This window comes from Pristiophorus japonicus, chromosome 12 (assembly GCF_044704955.1).
Source record: "Pristiophorus japonicus isolate sPriJap1 chromosome 12, sPriJap1.hap1, whole genome shotgun sequence".
Taxonomy (NCBI): Eukaryota; Metazoa; Chordata; class Chondrichthyes; family Pristiophoridae; genus Pristiophorus; species Pristiophorus japonicus.
In genome coordinates this window covers 105,154,096-105,173,673 of record NC_091988.1, presented here as the reverse complement: position 1 = coordinate 105,173,673, position 19,578 = coordinate 105,154,096, and the positions used below count along the sequence as shown (strand labels likewise).

General features: G+C 45.2%; 1 protein-coding gene across 2 annotated transcripts in view; it reads right to left on the bottom strand.

Annotated features, from left to right (window-relative positions):
- The window catches only part of ift122 (intraflagellar transport 122 homolog (Chlamydomonas)), a 186,278-nt gene that overhangs the window by 27,714 nt on the left and 138,986 nt on the right, over positions 1-19,578 (bottom strand). For both annotated transcript variants that reach the window (XM_070895828.1, XM_070895829.1), the window contains one exon: positions 7,161-7,272. In XM_070895828.1, coding sequence (XP_070751929.1) covers positions 7,161-7,272 — 112 coding nt within the window. The remainder of the gene's footprint in view (positions 1-7,160; positions 7,273-19,578) is intronic.

The following is a 19,578-nucleotide window of genomic DNA, read 5'->3' as shown; positions in this document are numbered from 1 at the left end:
ATACCCTGTATAACTGTAGCAAGACTTCCCTGCTTTTATACTCCATCCCCTTTGCAATAAAGGCCAAGATTCCATTGGCATTCCTGATCACTTGCTGTACCTGAATACTAACCTTTTGTGTTTCATGCACAAGTACCCCCAGGTCCCGCTGTACTGCAGCACTTTGCAATCTTTCTCCATTTAAATAATAACTTGCTCTTTGATTTTTTTTCTGCAAAAGTGCGTAACCTCACACTTTCCAACATTATACTCCATCTGCCAAATTTTTGCCCACTCACTTAGCCTGTCTATGTCCTTTTGCAGATTTTTTGTGTTCTGTCACACATTGCTTTTCCTCCCATCTTTGTATCGTCAGCAAACTTGGCTACGTTACACTCGGTCTCTTCTTCCAAGTCGTTAATATAGATTGTAAATAGTTGGGGTCCCAGCACTGATCCCTGCAGCACCCCACTAGTTACTGGTTGCCAACCCGAGAATGAATCATTTATCCCGACTCTGTTTTCTGTTCGCTAGCCAATCCTCTATCCATGCTAATATATTACCCCCAACCCCGTGAACTTTTATCTTGTGCAGTAACCTTTTATGTGGCACCTTGTCAAATGCCTTCTGGTACAGGTTGAACCTCTCTGGTCGGCACCCTCGGGACCTGACTGGTGCCGAAACAGAGAATTTTCCGAACCAGGGGAGCTCAGTGCTGGTGATTGCAGAGCGAGGGAGGAGAGACGGGGAATGTTGGTGATTGGTCATTTCTCTGTCTGTCTCAGGTCTGATGCCCCTTCACTGCGCAGTCAAATCCCACAATGAGGAAGCAGAGTGAGGTGCTGAGCGTCACGGGAACGCTTAATAGTGAGCTCCAAGCCCAGGCCCAGGAAAGCGGCAGTTCCGCCACGGATGCCGATCCACGGATGTTTCCAGACCAGAGTGCTCCGGATCAGAGAGGTTCAACCTGTACTGTCTTTCATAAGTGAGGACAGTGACTCCTCAGGAGATTTGAAATTTTGAGGGGGCAAAAGATACACTACAAATAGTGACATGCCTCTGGGATTCAATAAATAACAGAAACATCAGAAGGGACAGGATACTCCTTCCCCCAATTTTAAAAACAGCTTAACTGCTGAACTTCAAGGAGATTATTAACATTTTTAAAGTGTTGTTTACAAGGAACTGCCACAGGGTCAAAATACAATACTGGCAATCTTGAGGCCGCACACATCCCAGGACAAGAACAGCCGGGTTGTCAGCAGGAAGGGCTGGCCTCACCTCACTAACTGAAATCGGTTCTTTGCAAATGGAAAATGGCCGGAACCGTGATTGCCTGGGAGGAGGAGGAGACTTTTGGCAAGTCAGCTGCTCACCTCCTGCAGCAGCTCTTAAAAAGCTGCTGCTGCTTTAAAGGAATGTGCTTCTGTATTGTCAGGTAAGTTGTTGTTGAAGGTGCACTATGCAGAGAACTGCCCCATTTCATGGAGATGCACTGAAGATGTTAATGCACCAGATGCAGCAAAGAAGAGTGGTGGTCGTTAGAGTGGAGGCAACTCTCCTGCAAAACAGAGGTGCAAGCTGTTATATATGTAAACCTGTAAATACCTTGTTTAACCACCAGAGGGCTCAACCCCTGGAGTCCCAAGGGATCCCATAATCCCTTGGGAGCACCTGTACTTGAGGAGGCCTCACAGGCTGGGAGAGGCATTCTGGAGACCTGCAATAAAATACTAAAGGTCACACTTTACTTTCAGCTCACAGTATCTGGTCAGACTCTTTATTCATGCACTACAATTGGCGACAAGATACAGATATCGAACCCCACCGCAACAATGCAGAAAACAGTGGCCATTTTCGGAGGGAGATGATTGGGAAACCTTCATGGAGCGACTCGACCAATATTTTGTGGCCAACGAGCTGGAAGGAGAAGCGAACGCTGCCAAACGAAGGGCGATTCTCGTCACCGTTTGCAGGGTAACAACATATGGCCTCATGAAAAATCTGTTTGCTCCAGCGAAACTCACAGCAAAATCGTATGATGATTTGTGCACACTGGTCCGGGAGCATCTTAACCCAAAGGAAAACGTTCTGATGGTGACGTGCCGGTTCTGCAAGAGGTCTGAAGGCCAGGAAGTGGCGAGCTTTGTCGCCGAGCTAAGACGCATTGCAGGACATTGCAAATTTGAAGGACATTTGGAGCACATGCTCAGGGACTTCTTTGTACTTGGCATTAGCCATGAAGTAATACTTCGCAAACTTTTGACTGTAGAGACCACAACCTTGAGTAAAGCCATAGTGATAGCCCAGGCGTTCGTCGTCACCAGTGACAATATCAAGCAAATCTCTCAGCACACAAGTACTGCTGCTATGAACAAAGTAATGTTGTTTTCGAATCGTAACGTACAGGGCTGGCTTCACATGCCTGCAGCTGCACTTTCGCAGATGTCTGAGAGTCCACCATCAAGGGTGATGAGTGCTAGGCCATTAACACCTTGTTAGCGCTGCGGGTGTGATCATCATTTCCATTCATGCCGCTTCAAAGGATACGTTTGCAAGGGCTGTGGAACAATGGGACACCTCCAATGTAAGTGCAGGTGAGCTGCAAACCCTGCTAATCCTGCAAACCACCATGTTGCAGAGGAGGACAGATCCATGGCGGATTACGACGAACCAGAGCCTTAGACCGAGAAGGCAGAGGTATATGGGGTGCACACATTTACCACAAAGTGTCCCCCGATAATGCTGAAGGTTGAATTGAATTGATTCCCAGTGTCAATGGAGCTGGACACGGGCGCGAGCCAGTCCATTATGAGCAAAAGACTTTCGCTAAATTGTAGTGCAGCAAGGCCTTAAGGCCAGTCCTGACTCCCATTCGCACTAATCTGAGAACTTACACAAAGGAACTGATTCCCGTAATCGGCAGTGCTATTATAAAGGTCTCCTACGATGGAGCGGTGCACAAGTTACCACTCTGGGTGGTACCGGGCGATGGCCCCACGCTGCTCGGCAGGAGCTGGCTGGGGAAGATACGCTGGAACTGGGATGACGCCTGTCGACGACACTTCGTGTGCCCAGGTCCTAAACAAGTTCCCCTCGCTGTTCGAACCATGCATTGGGAAGTTCCAAGGAGCAAAAGTGCAGATTCACCTAATTCCGGGGGCGCGACCCATCCATCACAAGGCGAGAGCAGTACCGTACATGATGAGAGGGTGGAGATCGAGCTGGACCAGCTGTAACAAGAGGGCATAATTTCGCCGATCGAATTCAACGAGTGGGCCAGTCCTATTGTCCCAGTCCTCAAGGGAGATGGCAACATCAGAATCTGTGGTGGTTACAAAGTAACTATCAATCGTTTCTCCCTGCAGGATCAATACCCACTACCAAAGGCAGACGACCTTTTTGAGAAACTGGTGGAGGAAAGACGTTCACGAAGCTGGACTTGACCTCGGCTTACATGACGCAGGAGCTGGAGGAATTATCGAAAGGCCTCACCTGCATCAACACGCACTTCATTTACAACAGATGCCTGTTTGGGATTCGATCAGCTGCGCGATATTCCAGAGAAACATGGTCTTCCAGGACAACATCTTGGTTACAGATCGGGACACAGTCGAGCATCTGCAGAACCTGGAGGAGGTTCTTAGTCGGCTTAATCGCGTGGGGCTCAGGTTAAAACGCTCGAAGTGCATTTTCCTGGCACCTGAAGTGGAGTCCCTGGGGAGAAGAATTGCGGCGGACGGCATCAGGCCCACCGATTCGAAGACAGAGGCAATCGAGAACGCACCGAAGCCACAGAACGTGACGGAGCTGCAGTAGTTTCTAGGAATCCTGAACTAGTTTGGTAACTTCTTACCAGGTCTCAGCACACTGTTAGAACCACTGCACGCCTTACTGCGTAAAGGAGACGAATGGGTATTGGGTAAAAGTCAAGAAAATGCCTTTGTAAAAGTTAGAAAACTGTTATGCTCAAACAAACTGCTTGTGTTGTATAATCCATGTAAGCGTTTGGTACTAGCATGTGATGCGTCGTCATACGGTGTCGGGTGTGTATTGCAACAAGCTAATGAATCTGGGAAATTGCAACCGGATGCTTATGCATCCAGAGGTCTGTCTAAGGCTGAGAGAGCCTACAGCATGATTGAAAAAGAAGCGTTAGCGTGTGTTTATGGGGTAAAGAAAATGCATCAATATCTGTTTGAGCTCAAATTTGAATTGGAAACTGACCATAAGCCACTTATATTCCTCTTTTCTGAAAGCAAGGGGATAAATACGAATGCATCGGCCAGCATCCAGAGACATTTCAGAGGCACTAGGTGGTGTCATCAGAGCAGATGCAACGGAGACGGAGAAACTGGGAGAATGGAATAGAGTCCTTACAGAATGCAGGGTGGGAGGAAGTGTAGTCCAGGTAGCTGTGGGAGTCAGTGGGTTATCGTGAATGTTTGTCAATAGTCTATCCCCAGAAATGGAGACAGGGAAGTCAGGGAAGGGAAGGGAAGAGTCGGAGATGGACCATGTGAAGGTGAGGGAAGGGTGGATATTGGATGCAAAGTGAATGACATTTTCTAGTTATTATGTTTGTGACTGCTGACTGCATGCTTGGGCTGCATGCTGAGAACAGTGTATGATACTGTAATGTAAGCACCTGTGAGTATGTTCACAGGTTTGTAGAGCTGTTGCATTGTGAGTAGCTTAGCCAGTCACATGATGTTCACAAGACTCAATAAAACCCCAGTCAGTTGGGTGTAGGTCATCCACGATGAGGTATATAGTTGTGAGCCTAGTGGATGATCTGGTAGTGTGTAGTGTGATTGTTAAACCTGTGTTAATAAACCAACTAGTTCTTAATAGCAATGTGTTGCTATGAATTCTTAAGCAAATAACCATGAAGCAAATACATTACAGTAGCAAAACATTATTTGGTTCTATTTGCTTTATTTTGCAAGAGCAAGATTCCCATAACAGCTATGATTACATAGAAACTATAGCACAGAAACAGGCCATTCAGCACAATCACTCTACGCCGCTGTTTATACTCCACACGAGTCCCCCTTCCACATTAATGATGTCTTCACTTGCACTTGTATCCCTCTATTCTCTTTGTCCTCATGTATGCATCAAGCCTCCCTTTAGATGCATCAATGCTATCTGCTTCAACTACTCCATGTGGCAACGAGTTCCACATTCTCACTGCTCTCTGTGTAAATATATTACTCCTAATCCGCAAACCTGTAAGGGGGAAGCACTCCACACCTTAGTGATGGAAGCAAGAGAGAATGTCGGAGACGGGGATATCGGACAAGTCCAGCTGCGGATTAGTGACTAGATTCTGCCTCAATTCCTGTATTAACTGTCACTGACCATATCATGAAACACTGATATCACTCCTACTGAAAGTGGCAAGAAACCAATTTGACCTCCTTTCCTCCTCCAAATGTGCTACACAAAGAATACACAGGCCCCTCTGTAGCTGGATCTGCCAGCTCTTCACAGTTAAGAGTAAGCCACGTTGGAGCACACTGAGTGATACACAACAGAGCATGAGTGAGCAGGTCAAGCTGTGGTGGCACAAGAGGAAAGATGTTGCTGGCTGGAGAGTCAGGTCTCAGCTGAAGAAACGGAGGTTGTGGATTTTGTTTTTGAAGGAGCACCCAGCCTGGGTGCAGGCCGTGGGGGCTGATTCAGATAGCATACTACAGATGACAGCACATTGGGAGATTGTTCAATGACACTGCAGCCCATCATAGCGTGTTGCTGCTCCAAGGGCATCATTAATCTCATTTGTACTTCCCTGCCTACCACAAGTTCCAGCGCTCAGCAACTTGGGAGCACGTCCTAAATATTGGCCCACGGAGCCTCACTGTTTCAGTGTTCATATGACATGTTTGTTGCAACGCAAAAATGTCTGGATGGAAACGTTTGGGTCAGACCCATCTCAAAGCCCACTGAACAGTACTGGAATATTTCAGAGAATTTCGTACTCAAGGTGTCAGTATTGACCAAAAGCAGCCTGCCATACATTAAAATACATGATGGGGTTTAGTTATTGCTTTTTTGGGGGACAAAGGGGGTAACTTTCAACTTCGGCGGGGGTGCAAACTGGGCAGTAGTGGATTAGCTGGTCGAAGAACAAAGCTGATTGACAACACCGCATCAGAATCGTGTTCCGATGGGAGGCCCCTACCAGGCACCAGGGCCACTGGGGCCTATTCCACATTATCAGCTTCTCGTGCCCGCTTTTCACCAATTATCCCCTACCCCTCTAACTATTCTCACTCTATTTGCAGGTTCGAAGGGCTGAATGGCCTACTCTGCACCTATTTTCTATGTTTTGTATGTCTCGAATGTCTTTGATTTCTCTCATTATAACTAATATTATCTCATGCTGATATCACTTCTGCTATTTAGCCATCTCCTGTTCTCCATTTAAGGAATCACAGGTCATTCCATTTATTTTCCTGTGCTTGTGTTTCCCCCTCTCCCATGTGTCCTATTCCTTTTTAGATGCTGCTCATCTGTAACATAATTCAGTTCTGAAGGGTCTGTACCTGAAATGTTGATTCCTCTGTTCTCCCCACGGATGCTGCCTGGCCTGCTGGGTTATTCCAGCATTTGCAGGTTTTGTTTGTGATTTAAGCATTGGTAAGAAGCTGAATGTACTCTGAGGAAAGTGTTTTAAAGGCTCCAAAAAAAGCAGCAAAAGCTTTCCAGCAGTTGAAAAGGCTGTATGGGGGGTGTAGGGACTGACTGGTGAGATTGGAAGGATGGAAAATCCAAACGTGAAGGTACAAAATGGAATCTGTGAGCATGTGGCGAAGGAGCACTGCTCCATCCCTCTTCGGTGGCCAGTAGTGGGACAAGCTTCGAGTGATATTCAGGGCTGTTTTTGAGTCGTCAGCTCTGTGGGGCAGACTCGGCTTTCTTGAAGCTTTTGTTCAGCTATTGCTATCATTCCAAGTTGCCATGTATGCAAACTCCAACAACACACCACCCCCCACCCCTTCCACCAATGAACCTTAGCTTACCGAGAGGTCTTATTCCACCTTAAGGGTAGAGTTGTGTCAAGTTTTAAAATCTCAACACAAACAAAAGTACATAAGCTAACTCCAGCTGAACTTCAGAGCAGTAAATACAAGCAAACCAGGCCCCAGTCAGTGCACAGTGACAGGCAGACTCACCGTAGGAGGAAGCAGAGAACACAAAGGGCTGCCGGCAGTTGATGCACACATTTCCCTGGTTGTTGAGTAGTGGGTTGTTAGTTGAACACCTGTAGCACATAGGTACAAAGTCCTGTGTACAAATATAACAGACAGTTACACAAAATACACACATACAGGTAAAGCAAGGAGAGTCAGCACGGCAAGAACAAATACCACAAAAACAACAGGGTCAATGCTGCTCAAAGGTTCTTAAAGATGACTTGGCCACTTGGTAATTGGAACTTATTTTGACTCGTCATTAGCATGACAACAGTTTCACGCAGGAGAAGACCTTCGGCCCACTAGCCCAGCTTCCCACAGTATTCCCAAGGTGCATTTCTAATAGCCCTTAGTCCTATTTGTTGACAAGAACCTGTCTAGTTCCTGCTTGAAACCCATTAATGTTTCTTGTTCCACCACCTGTGATGGCTGCTTGAACCTTACTCAGAGGACATGGTTCTTTAAAGGGTAACAAAATATATCTTCGTAAAGATGGGATGATCCTCTGTGGTGAGGGAAGAGCAGAAATTAGGCCTCAAAATTGTTAAAGACAAGAAAAGCACAAGGGAAAGAAACATAATGTAATGGAACCGGTGAGAATAAATACACTGATGACACCCACAGCCTGTAAAGTTCATCTCCTTGGCTAGGTGGGAAGTAATTTTCAGGCCTCTTCCTAAATACAGTTTATTTTCAGCGCTCTCACCCCCTAAGAACAGTATGTTTAAATTAAGGAATAATTCAGCCACGGAGCTTGCCATTTCCCAGTAAAAAAGAAAATGTTGGGAATGGGCAGGAACTCCGAAAAGATCTGCAAAGAGATCCTTTATAAGAACATAGGAAATAGGAACAGGAGTAGGCCATAGGGCCCCTCGAGCCTGCTCCACCATTTAATAAGATCATGGCTGATCCGATCATGGACTCAGCTCCACTTCCCTGCCTGCTTCCCATAACCCCTTATCGTTTAAGAAACTGTCTATTTCTGTCTTAAATTTATTCAATGTCCCAGCTTCCACAGCTCTCTGAGGCAGTGAATTCCACAGATTTACAACCCTCTGAGAGAAGAAATTTCTCCTCATCTCAGTTTTAAATGGGTGGCCCCTTATTCTAAGATCATGCCCTCTAGTTCTAGTCTCCCCTATCAGTGGAAACATCTTCTCTGCATCCACCTTGTCAAGCCCCCTCATAATCTTATACGTTTCGATAAGATCACCTCCCATTCTTCTGAATTCCAATGAGTAGAGGCCCAACCTACTCAACCTTTCCTCATAAGTCAACCCCCTCATCTCCGGAATCAACCTAGTAAACCTTCTCTGAACTGCAAAGCAAGTATATCCTTTCGTAAATATGGCAACCAAAAATGCACGCAGTATTCCAGGTGTGGCCTCACCAATACCCTGTATAACTGTGGCAAGACTGCCCTGCTTTTGTACTCCATCCCCTTTGCAATAAAGGCCAAGATATCATTGGCCTTCCTGATCACTTGCTGTACCTGCATACTATCCTTTTGTGTTTCATGTACAAGTAACTAGTGAACCTTCTGATGAATATCTGATGAAGGCCCTTCACTGAAACATAACCTCCTGTTTCTCCTTTCAGATGCAGATGGAACTCCTGTGTATTTATGTTTTTATTTCAGATTTTCAGTAATTTTTTGCTCAGTCTCTGCTCAATAGACTTTTCTTCATTTCATTTGCAATGTTCCAATTTAGTCAGTTATTCAATGTTCCAGATGAGTCTAATCTATTGGTTTGAATTTACTGATCCTACACTCCCAACTGGGAGTCACGTTCAAAGGGAATGCAGTTCGGAGAAAGGGTGCCAGTGTGTTGCAGTTCTATCTCTGATTCATGCTTCCGTCCAGCATGGCTCCCATCTGGTAGTGTGGGATCAGGAAATGTACCTGCATCACTATAATGATGTCGCTCTTAAGTTATAATTTGCTTGTTGAAATTATTCTCTTCAAAAAAATTCATTCATATATTTGTGATGTACAGTATATCAAATGGTACGTATAGGAGACTACTTCATAGAATCATAAGCACAGGAGGACATTTGACCCACTGTGCCTATGCCGGCTCTTTGAAAGAGCCACCCAATTAGTCCCAATAACCTGCTCTTTCCCCATAGCCCAGCAAGTATTTATCCAATGTCCTTTTGAAAGTTATCATTGAATCTGCTTCCACCACCTTTTCAGGCAGCGCATTCCAGATCATTACAACTCGCAGCGTAAAAATATATTTCCGCATGTCGCCTCTAGTTCTTTTACCAATCACCTTAAATAAGTGACCTCTGGTTACAGACCCTTCTACAACGAGAAGCAGTTTATCCTTATTTACTCTATCAAAACCCTTCAAGATTTTGAACACTTCTATCAAATCTCCCTTTAATCTTCTCTGATCTAAAGAGAACAACCTGTTTCTCAAATCTCTCCATGTAACTGAAGTCTTTCATCCCTGGTTGAATTCTAGTAAATCTGCTCTGCACCCTCTCTAACGGCCTTGACATCCTTCCTGAAGTGTAGTGCCAAGAGTTGGCACAATCCTCACAGGCGGTCCCTCGAAACGAGGATGACTTGCTTCCACGCCAAAAGAGGATGAGTTCACAGGTATTTCAATGAAGGACAAATAAAAACAACGAGACTTGGGTGTCATGGTACATCAGTCATTGAAGGTTGGCATGCAGGTACAGCAGGCGGTTAAGAAAGCAAATGGCATGTTGGCCTTCATAGCGAGGGGATTTGAGTACAGGGGCAGGGAGGTGTTGCTACAGTTGTACAGGGCCTTGGTGAGGCCACACTTGGAGTATTGTGTACAGTTTTGGTCTAACCTGAGGAAGGACATTCTTGCTATTGAGGGAGTGCAGTGAAGGTTCACCAGACTGATGACTGATCCCCGGGATGGCGGGACTGACCTATCAAGAAAGACTGGATCAACTGGGCTTGTATTCACTGGAGTTCAGAAGAATGAGAGGGGACCTCATAGAAACGTTTAAAATTCTGACGGGTTTAGACAGGTTAGATGCAGGAAGAATGTTCCCAATGTTGGGGAAGTCCAGAACCAGGGGTCACAGTCTAAGGATAAGGGGTAAGCCATTTAGGACCGAGATGAGGAGAAACTTCTTCACCCAGAGAGTGGTGAACCTGTGGAATTCTCTACACAGAAAGTTGTTGAGGCCAATTCACTAAATATATTCAAAAAGGAGTTAGATGAAGTCCTTACTACTAGGGGGATCAAGGGGTATGGCGAGAAAGCAGGAATGGGGTACTGAAGTTGCATGTTCAGCCATGAACTCATTGAATGGCGGTGCAGGCTCGAAGGGCCGAATGGCCTACTCCTGCACCTATTTTCTATGTTTCTATGTTTCTAACTACATGTTGAAGGGTGGAAGATGCCTGTGCGTGGATTTTTTTAACGTGTGGGGGCCGTTGCACAGCAGCCACCACACGGGCTCGACAGAGCAAGATCTTGGTCCAGTGGCAAGGGTTAACCAGGACCACAATACTCCAGCTGGGATCAGTGTTTTATAAAGGTTTAGCATAACTTCCTTGCTTTTGTACTCTATGGGGGCGAAATAGCTCCATTTTATACCCCGTTAGCGCCTCGGGGGGGGGGAGGGCGCAATGGCGTTTTCACCCGTGGGAAGGGAGCGCCAACACCTCCCAGGAAATTGCCCCGGAGGTTTAGGGGGGCGCTGTCCCGGCAGCGCCGCACCCTGCAATTAGCGTCCTGGGCCGACGCGCAACCGGCGATGACGTCATTGCCATGCGCGCCGACCCCTTTGCATCCTGCAGGCTGGCGCGGCCAGATGTCAACACCAGCTTTGCGGGTCGTGAAGCTGGCGATATTCGCCGCCATGGCGCTCCTTAAAGGGGAGGCCTTTAGCGTCCCAGGCCACCATCTTTATTTGTCGGCTAACTGTTGTGGCAGCCTGACAATGGCAACCCTCATGTCGACCAGGCCGCCATTGTGCAGCCCCGCTCTCAGTTTTGAGTGCCGGGCAGCTGGACTGGTCGATAGCATCCCTGGTGGCCCAGTGGCAGCCATCAAAGGCCCTGCAGAGTGCGTAACGGCCGTCCCCTTTAATGTAGTGGGAGGTGCGTTGTAGTGCTGCCCTCTTCTGCACAGCTCTGGACTCAGCCGCAAGCTACCGCCCCGGGAGTGCCCCTCAAAGGAAGCGGAGACAGCGCTCCGCTTCCTTTGAGGGGCACAAGGCCCAATTCTGCATCGGGGGGGGGGGGGGGGAGGGGCGGGACCTCCAGGCCGGACACAGAAGTCTGGCACCGGAAGGTTACCGCCCCCGATCGGGGCAATGGGCAATTTCCAGCCCGCCTGCCTTTTTAACAGTCCTCTCAACTTGTTCTGCCCCCTCACCCACTTTAAAACTGTACCATTTATTTTAATTGCCTCATCTCATTCGTCCTGCCAAAATGAATCACTTCACTGCCTTAAATTTCATGTACCATGTATCTTCCCATATCACCAGTCGCTCTATGTCCTCTTGAAGTCTGTTACTAACCTCCTCACTGCTTACGACATTTCCGAGTTGAAACTATGCCCTGTGTATTCATGTCTGGGTAATTTATATAAATCAAGCAGTGCAGTGGTCCCAACATCAATTTCGTATCCACGCAGCCACTGCCTTTTAATCACATGGGCTTCAATTTTGCTAACACGTCTATTATGTGGTATTTTATCAAACACCTTTTGAAAGTCCAAACACACATTAACGGCACTATTTCTGAACTACTCTTTAGTCTATTGCTGTCTCTCCCAGTCCTCTGTGTACCTTGTATCTCCTCTAATGCTTCATCCTGGTGTCCCTCTCCCACCAAGTTAGTTTAAACCCTCCACACAGCACGAGTTAACCTCCTTGCAAGGTCATTGGTCCCAACCCGGTCCTCCTTGTACAGATTCCTCCTGCCCCAGAACTGATCCCAATGTTCTAGAAATCTGAAGCCCTCCCTCCTGCACCATCTTTTTGTAGTCAGTGCTAAGCAGGGGTTGAGGGTGGAGCATTTGTCTGTATTGTGTATTGTGGGTAACCTTTGCCACTGGACCAAGACCTAGCTCTGTCAAGCCCGTGTAATGGCCACCCCACGTTAAAAAAAATCCATGCACAGGCATCTTCCGCCCTTCAAGATATAGTTCGAGATCTGGAATATTAGTTCGGGATCTGGAACACTGAAACACCTGTGAACTCATCCCTTTTTGGCGTGGAAGCAAGTCATCCCCGCTTCGAGGGACCGCCTATGATGATGATAATGTATTAATTTGATTGTAGCTGTCGTGCTGATGGGGTGCAGATGTCAATGTGAAGAAAGAATTTTGTGAGGGGGTTCGCTGTTGTAAAATTTGGCCGAATGGCTATTGGATCCAGGGTGTCGGCCAGATTGGTGGCTCTATATTGCTCCTTGGATCTCTTTGGCTGAGATTGGGAGCCTAGCGACTGGGCCTCCTCCTTGGCGAGTTGGGGCATTGGCAATGTGGTGAGATATCTGTTGTTGGGTAGCACACACCCGAGATGTATAATGCGGCATAGAAGTGTGCAATGTTCCCTGTTGATCTCAGTGGGTTCTGAGGATGTTTTGCCCACTACTTTCCCAATTGATGTGACGGTTCCATTCTATATTTACTTTCACATGGTGCAACCTTGCACCTTTCCAGGCTTGGCCTGTAATATTTTCCTTTAGTGTGCCAGAGATTTCTTTCTGCTCCTGCTGACAGTAGACTGTTTAATTCATCTCTATGCAGGGAGACAGAGGGAAATAGAATGGGGGCAGAAGCAAAAGATAGAAAGGAGAATAGTAAAAGTGGAGGGCAGAGAAACCCAAGGCAAAAAACAAAAAGGGCCACATTACAGCAAAATTCTAAAGGGGCAAAGTGTGTTAAAAAGACAAGCCTGAAGGCTCTGTGCCTCAATGCGAGAAGTATTCGAAATGTGGATGAATTAACTGCGTAGATAGCATTTAACGGGTATAATGTAATTGGCATCACGGAGACATGGCTCCAGGGTGACCAAGGCTGGGAACTCAACATCCAGGAGTATTCAGCATTTAGGAAGGATAGACAGAAAGGAAAAGGAGGCGGAGTGGCGTTGCTGGTTAAAGAGGAAATCAATGCAATTGTAAGAAAGGACATTAGCCTGGATGATGTGGAATCGGTATGGGTGGAATTCCAAAGGGCAGAAAACGCTAGTGAGAGTTGTGTATAGACCACCAAATAGTAGTAGTGAGGTTGGGGGCAGCATCAAACAAGAAATAAGGGATGTGTGCAATAAAGGTACAGCATGGGCGACTTTAATCTACATATTGATTGGGCTAACCTAACTGGTAGCAATGCGGTGATGTGTAATGAGAACGGACCAATTAACAATCTTGTTGTGCGAGGCCCCTTGGGGGAAAAGTGACCATAATATGGTAGAATTCCTTATTAAGATGGAGAGTGACAAAGTTAATTCTGAAACTAGGGTTCTGAACTTAAGGAAAGCTAACTTCGATGGTTTGAGGCGTGAATTGGCTAGAATAGACTGGCAAATGATATTTAAAGGGTTGACAGTGGATAAGCAATGGCAAACATTTAAAGATCACATGGATGAACTTCAGCAATTGTACATCCCTGTCTGGAGTAAAAATAAAACTGGGAAAGGGCTCAACCATGGCTATCAAGGGAAATTAAGGATAGTGTTAAAGCCAAGGAAGAGGCATATAAATTGGCTAGAAAAAGCAACAAACCTGAGGACTGGAAGAAATTTAGAATTCAACAGAGGAGGACTAAGGGTTTAATTAAGAGGGGGAAAATAGAGTACGAGAGGAAACTTGCAGGGAACATAAAAACTGACTGCAAAAGCTTCTATAAATATGTGAAGAGAAAAAGATTAGTAAAGGCAAACGTAGGTCCCTTGCAGTCAGATTCAGGTGAATTTTTAATGGGGAACAAAGAAATGGCAGACCAATTGAACAAATACTTTGGTTCTGTCCTCACGAAGGAAGATACAAATAACCTTCCGAATGTACTAGGGGACCGAGGGTCTAGTGAGAAGGAGGAACTGAAAGATATCCTTATTAGGCGAGAAATTGTGTTAGGAAAATTGATGGGATTAAAGGCCGATAAATCCCCAGGGCCTGATAGTCGCATCCAAGAGTACTTAAGTAAGTGGCCCTAGAAATAGTGGATGCATTGGTGATCATTTTCCAACAGTCTATCAACTCTGGATCAGTTCCTATGGACTGGAGGGTAGCTAATGTAACTCCTTCCTTTTTAAAAAAGTGGTGAGAGAAAACGGGTAATTATAGACCGGTTAGCCTGACATCAGTAGTGGGGAAAATGTTGGAATCAATCATTAAGGATGAAATAGCAGTGCATCTGGAAAGCAGTGACAGGATCGGTCCAAGTCAGCATGGATTTATGAAAGGGAAATCATGCTTGATGAATCTTCTGGAATTTTTTGAGGATGTAACTAGCAGAGTGGACAAGGGAGAACCAGTGGATGTGGTGTATTTGGACTTTCAAAAGGCTTTTGACAAGGTCCCGCATAAGAGATTGGTGTACAAAATCAAAGCGCATGGTATTGGGGGTAATGTACTGGCGTGGATAAAGAACTGGTTGGCAGACAGGAAGCAGAGAGTCGGGATAAACGGGTCCTTTTCAGAATGGCAGGCAGTGACTAGTGGAGTGCTGCAGGGCTCAGTGTTGGGACCCCAGCTCTTTACAATATACATTAACGATTTGGATGAAGGAATTGAGTGTAATATCTCCAAGTTTGCAGATGACACTAAACTGGGTGCCAGTGTGAGCTGTGAGGAGGACGCTAAGAGGCTGCAGGGTGACTTGGACAGGTTAGGTGAGTGGGCAAATGCATGGCAGATGCAGTGTAATGTGGATAAATGTGAGGTTATCCATTTTTGGGGCAAAAACACGAAGGCAGAATATTATCTGAATGGCGGCAGACTAGGAAAAGGGGGAGGTGCAACGAGACCTGGGTGTCATGGTTCAGCAGTCACTGAAAGTGGGCACACAGGTACAGTAGGCGCTAAAGAAGGCAAATGGTATGTTGGCCTTCATAGCTAGGAGAATTGAATATAGGAGCAGGGAGGTCTTACTGCAGTTGTACAGGGCCTTAGTGGCACTCAGTGATCACTCAGGTTGGTCGTGATTGTACTGTGAGGTTAAATTGGTCAATCCTGAATGGTGACTCCCTGCCAACACCCTCTCTAATGGAAACAGCAATGCTTTAGTCACTCAATGACATTCGAAGTGTTAACTTTCTTGATTTTACTCCATCCCAACCCTAGGGTGGTGTAGGAGCAAAAACCTTAATCAGGGGAAAAGTAATTTAGTAAAATTAAAACATAAAGCAAGAAAGGCTGAGAGAAAGGTTTAATGCATTCATGGTAGAATAGCTGAATCCCACATTCCAGCAATTAGGCTGAAACACAGAAAGTCAGAAAAATTCTCTGAGGAGATAACACTTCTATGAGCACTCACAAGATTTATGTAGACCGCTCACAAAAATAATGAGCTTGAGGCCGCCATGTTCCAGTCACACGAGATAACAGAAACAAAGCCCCTTTGAAATCAGTGTAGCCAGATGGATCTGTCAAGGACACAGTTTGAGCGCTAGCCTGGGAAGACGTTCCTAGAAATGTAACACATAACCTGTAGAGGGCTTTTCCCTTGCAACGGTGGCCATAACTGAACGTACCAATGAAATCATTAAAAATTACTGTAACCAATGAAATTAATGTAGCTGTAGTAACCAATGATATTGCTGTAATTGTATGAACCAATGTATTAGTAGCAGGTGGGCGGGGACTGGTGGCAAATAACCTATGGAACACTTCCCCGTGTAGTTTCACCATTTTGACTGTATTTCGACTGCATAAATTGTAACTGTGCAGCCTGTCCCATGAGACCGGCGATTAGAGCACTCAGTTGAGGTATTGATGCAACCGGTTCTCCCTTGATTAATCAGGTTTTAATAAACAATTCTTTTCTCTATATACGGACCTTTGTGTAGAGTGCTTTATATTTTTAACACTCCACAACATTTTGGCGTAGTCGGCAAGATTTACAATGGGCAGCCTACAGACGAGCGTATACGGATCCATCACGAGTGAGTATATTTAAATTACCACTCATAATCCGATGTGAGCTGTTACGAGATGTGTCTGTTGCCCGTGGTACCTGAATCTGTGAAAGGTCTGTTATGGTGTAAAAGACTTGGGGGAATTAGGAAGTCACGATAGACACTATCATAAGGTATTGATGTGAGTACTGCCTCTAAGTTCAAGGGGAACCGGGTAGAGGGACAATCAGTATCTAGAATACAGATACATCGATAAGGGTGTCGATGGAATTGCAGGCTCTAGGGGTAGGGGAAACTGATTAGAGAGACTGTGGAATATTTGAGGTGGGAATTAATTAATTTTTCATTTGTCTGAAAGCCTGTTTGAAAAAATGGTGGAGCTGTCTGGTTGTTTTAGCCACCCACTTTTTCAGACAGAGTTGAAAGTTTTTTTTAACCCTTTGTAGTGCTCTCCTAGATGTGGAAGTTTTAAGAAACTGTGAACCTAGAATTGAATTATATTTTAATTTAGAAACGCAGGTGCGGATTTATTCGGATGATAAGTTCCGGAGCTAGGAAATGCACAAAGGATAGGTTTGTTTAACAAAAGATAAAAAATGTGTGGTCCCGTTTGTTTTAAAAAAAAATTTCCGACATGTTCACTTACTTGTCAAAAGAAAACACGGAATCATTATTACATTGGGTTGAAAGACAATAAATTTAGTCTAGGAATGAGAAAAAGAATGGAGAAGGGAAATTGTAATGCTTTAAAAAAAAAGACTGCATGGGTCTCTTGAGGCTGCGGGCTGGGGAAGTACGCCCCCATTTTCCTTTGTGTAAAACCTTGGCGTGAAAGCTTCTAGCTCAGTAAAAAGAATTTTAAATAAAAGATTGGCAGTACAATATTTGAATTGGGATTTTGAGATATTTCAGGTGATTCCCTTTGATAAACATTTTGGTTATATTGGAAAATCTTGGGTTTGGAAGCCTTTTTAATAAAAGTACACATCTGTGTAACTTTACCTCAACTACTGCGGCAGAAACTGAGGCTTAAATGGATGTAATTTATGAGGTACTGTATCACAAAGTACATCTTGAGGTTACAGAGCAAATGATTTTCTACTTATGCTATTCCTACTTTTCCTACTTGGATTGGAGTTTTTAATGTTCAGCTTCTAAAACAGAAGTTAGACACACAATTATAAAACAAGTATTTTGCATTCTGTGATCTGTGAATCACTTAGAAAATATAAGCATAAATGAGAATTCCAATATTTGACATTTTGTAATCCAAAAATAAATACAAATACTACAAAGGGGAGCAGAAATTAGGATGGGAACAGTGAAGAGTTAATTTTGTTGTGATGGTTAAGAAAAGGTACAACAAAATACTGAGATAGATTTAAAATAAAATTTTAAATCGCATCTCTTTTTAAAAAAAGAAATAAAACTAAAAGGTTTGGAAACAATCTAGAAATACCTTCGGGGAACAGAGTAATTTTGCCGGGCATGCTAATGTGGGAAGTGCCTAACTTCTTGAAAGGTACTGAGGCACTTTAATGATTGCAGGAATTTTGTACCTAACTTCGCAGCAATTGCAGAACCAGTACAGCGGTTGGTGAAAGGGGGAAAACCATCCTTAAAAACTATAGAGTGGGGCCCCAAACAAGCAGCAGCATACAGTAATCTGAAGAAAGCACTAATGTCAGCTCCAGGGCTGGGACACCGGAACATGGATCTCCCGTTCCATGTATATTGTGAGAAACAGGGAGTCTTCTATGGAGCCATGGTGACACAAATGCATGGGGATAGGATGAGACCCATAGCTTACTACTCGATACAGCAGTCACCAGTGGCTGCCGGTCTGTCCAGTGGATTGTGCCACTTGAGCAGTCAAAATTATCGAGCCTGTCCTAATGATAGGAAAATAATACTGCACATTGGTAAATACAGGGAAGCTCCGGGCCTTCTCCAACGGGCAAAATGGGAGACAGTCCCATTACCACATGATTGACTCGGATCAAGGGACTCATTTCACGGGTCAAGCAATGAAAGAAACTTGTAGAATATTTGGTATTAAGCAGAAGTTTCACATCCTATACCACCCCCAGAGTTCAGGGATGGTAGAGAGAATGAATCGGACCCTTAAAACCACCTTGAGCAAGGCAATACAGGAAATAGAGCAGGCATGGACTGAACTCCTACCGACAATATTAATGAGGCTGCGTGCCACATCAAACAGAACTACGGGATTAATCCCGTATGAATTCATGACCGGACGCGCAATGAGGCTACCAGAAGGAATAGTGACAGGAGGAGCCGACTTAGGACCCCTACGAGACAGAATCAGAAAGTATGTGAGGGAATTGAGTGAGCAGTTGAAAGGTATGTGAAAGGAGGTCTGAGAAAGGCAGAAGGAGGAGGACAAAGGCGGTGAGACAAGCGCCTCGGCTATAATCCCTGGAGGTGGGGGTGAAGGTAATGGTTAAGGAGGTGGCAGAGAAACCAGGGTTCGCACCTTGGTGGAGCGGACCATATGAGGTGTTAATTAGTGGAGATACGTGTGCTTATGTGAATATGAAAGGTAGGGGCTGGTGAAAGCACTGGACCCAGCTGAAAGAATATAAAGGTACATAGATGGTGGAACCAATGGTAATCCCAGTAAACCACTCCTTAAGATACACTTTAGAATATAAAGTGGAATGGAGTGGAAGGACGAACTGACAGATGGACTTTTTAGAGGATTAGGATGTATATTTGCAATATTAGGGGTACTGCCTATAATAAAATGGATCTGGAAAAGGACACATGCCCGGAGAAACGGTGCAAACAATCGGAGAAATGGTGAAAACAATCCGGTTGAAATAGAAATGGTAAGAATCTAACTAAAAACCTGGAATATCCAGGATGTGTTTTATCAACAGAATGTATATTAAACGTGATCACCACCACCCTTCCGATTCTACAAGGCCGCCCTTATGGGGCCCGGTATACCCACACCGGAGGGTACAACAACTACAAAAAGCAGCCCCTAAGGGGTGGCATCAGAGTGTCAGGAGTGTTTATCTTGAAGCCACAAAATGTTACCTGAATAGAGTAAACCAGGGGAATTAACCTCGGGAAAGCGCGTGGTAGTTAAACCTGGAACAGAAGTAATAGTATATTGTCTGGACCCAGATAGGGACACGGTCTTAGAGCCGTCCTCGTTAAAAGCGATAGAATGGGTCATATGTCAAGAAGAGAGAAAATGTTCAGGTAGTGATGAGTAATTGGCAAAAACCTATAGTCACGACCCCAGGACCAACAACTCCACCACCAATTACTTGCCCCC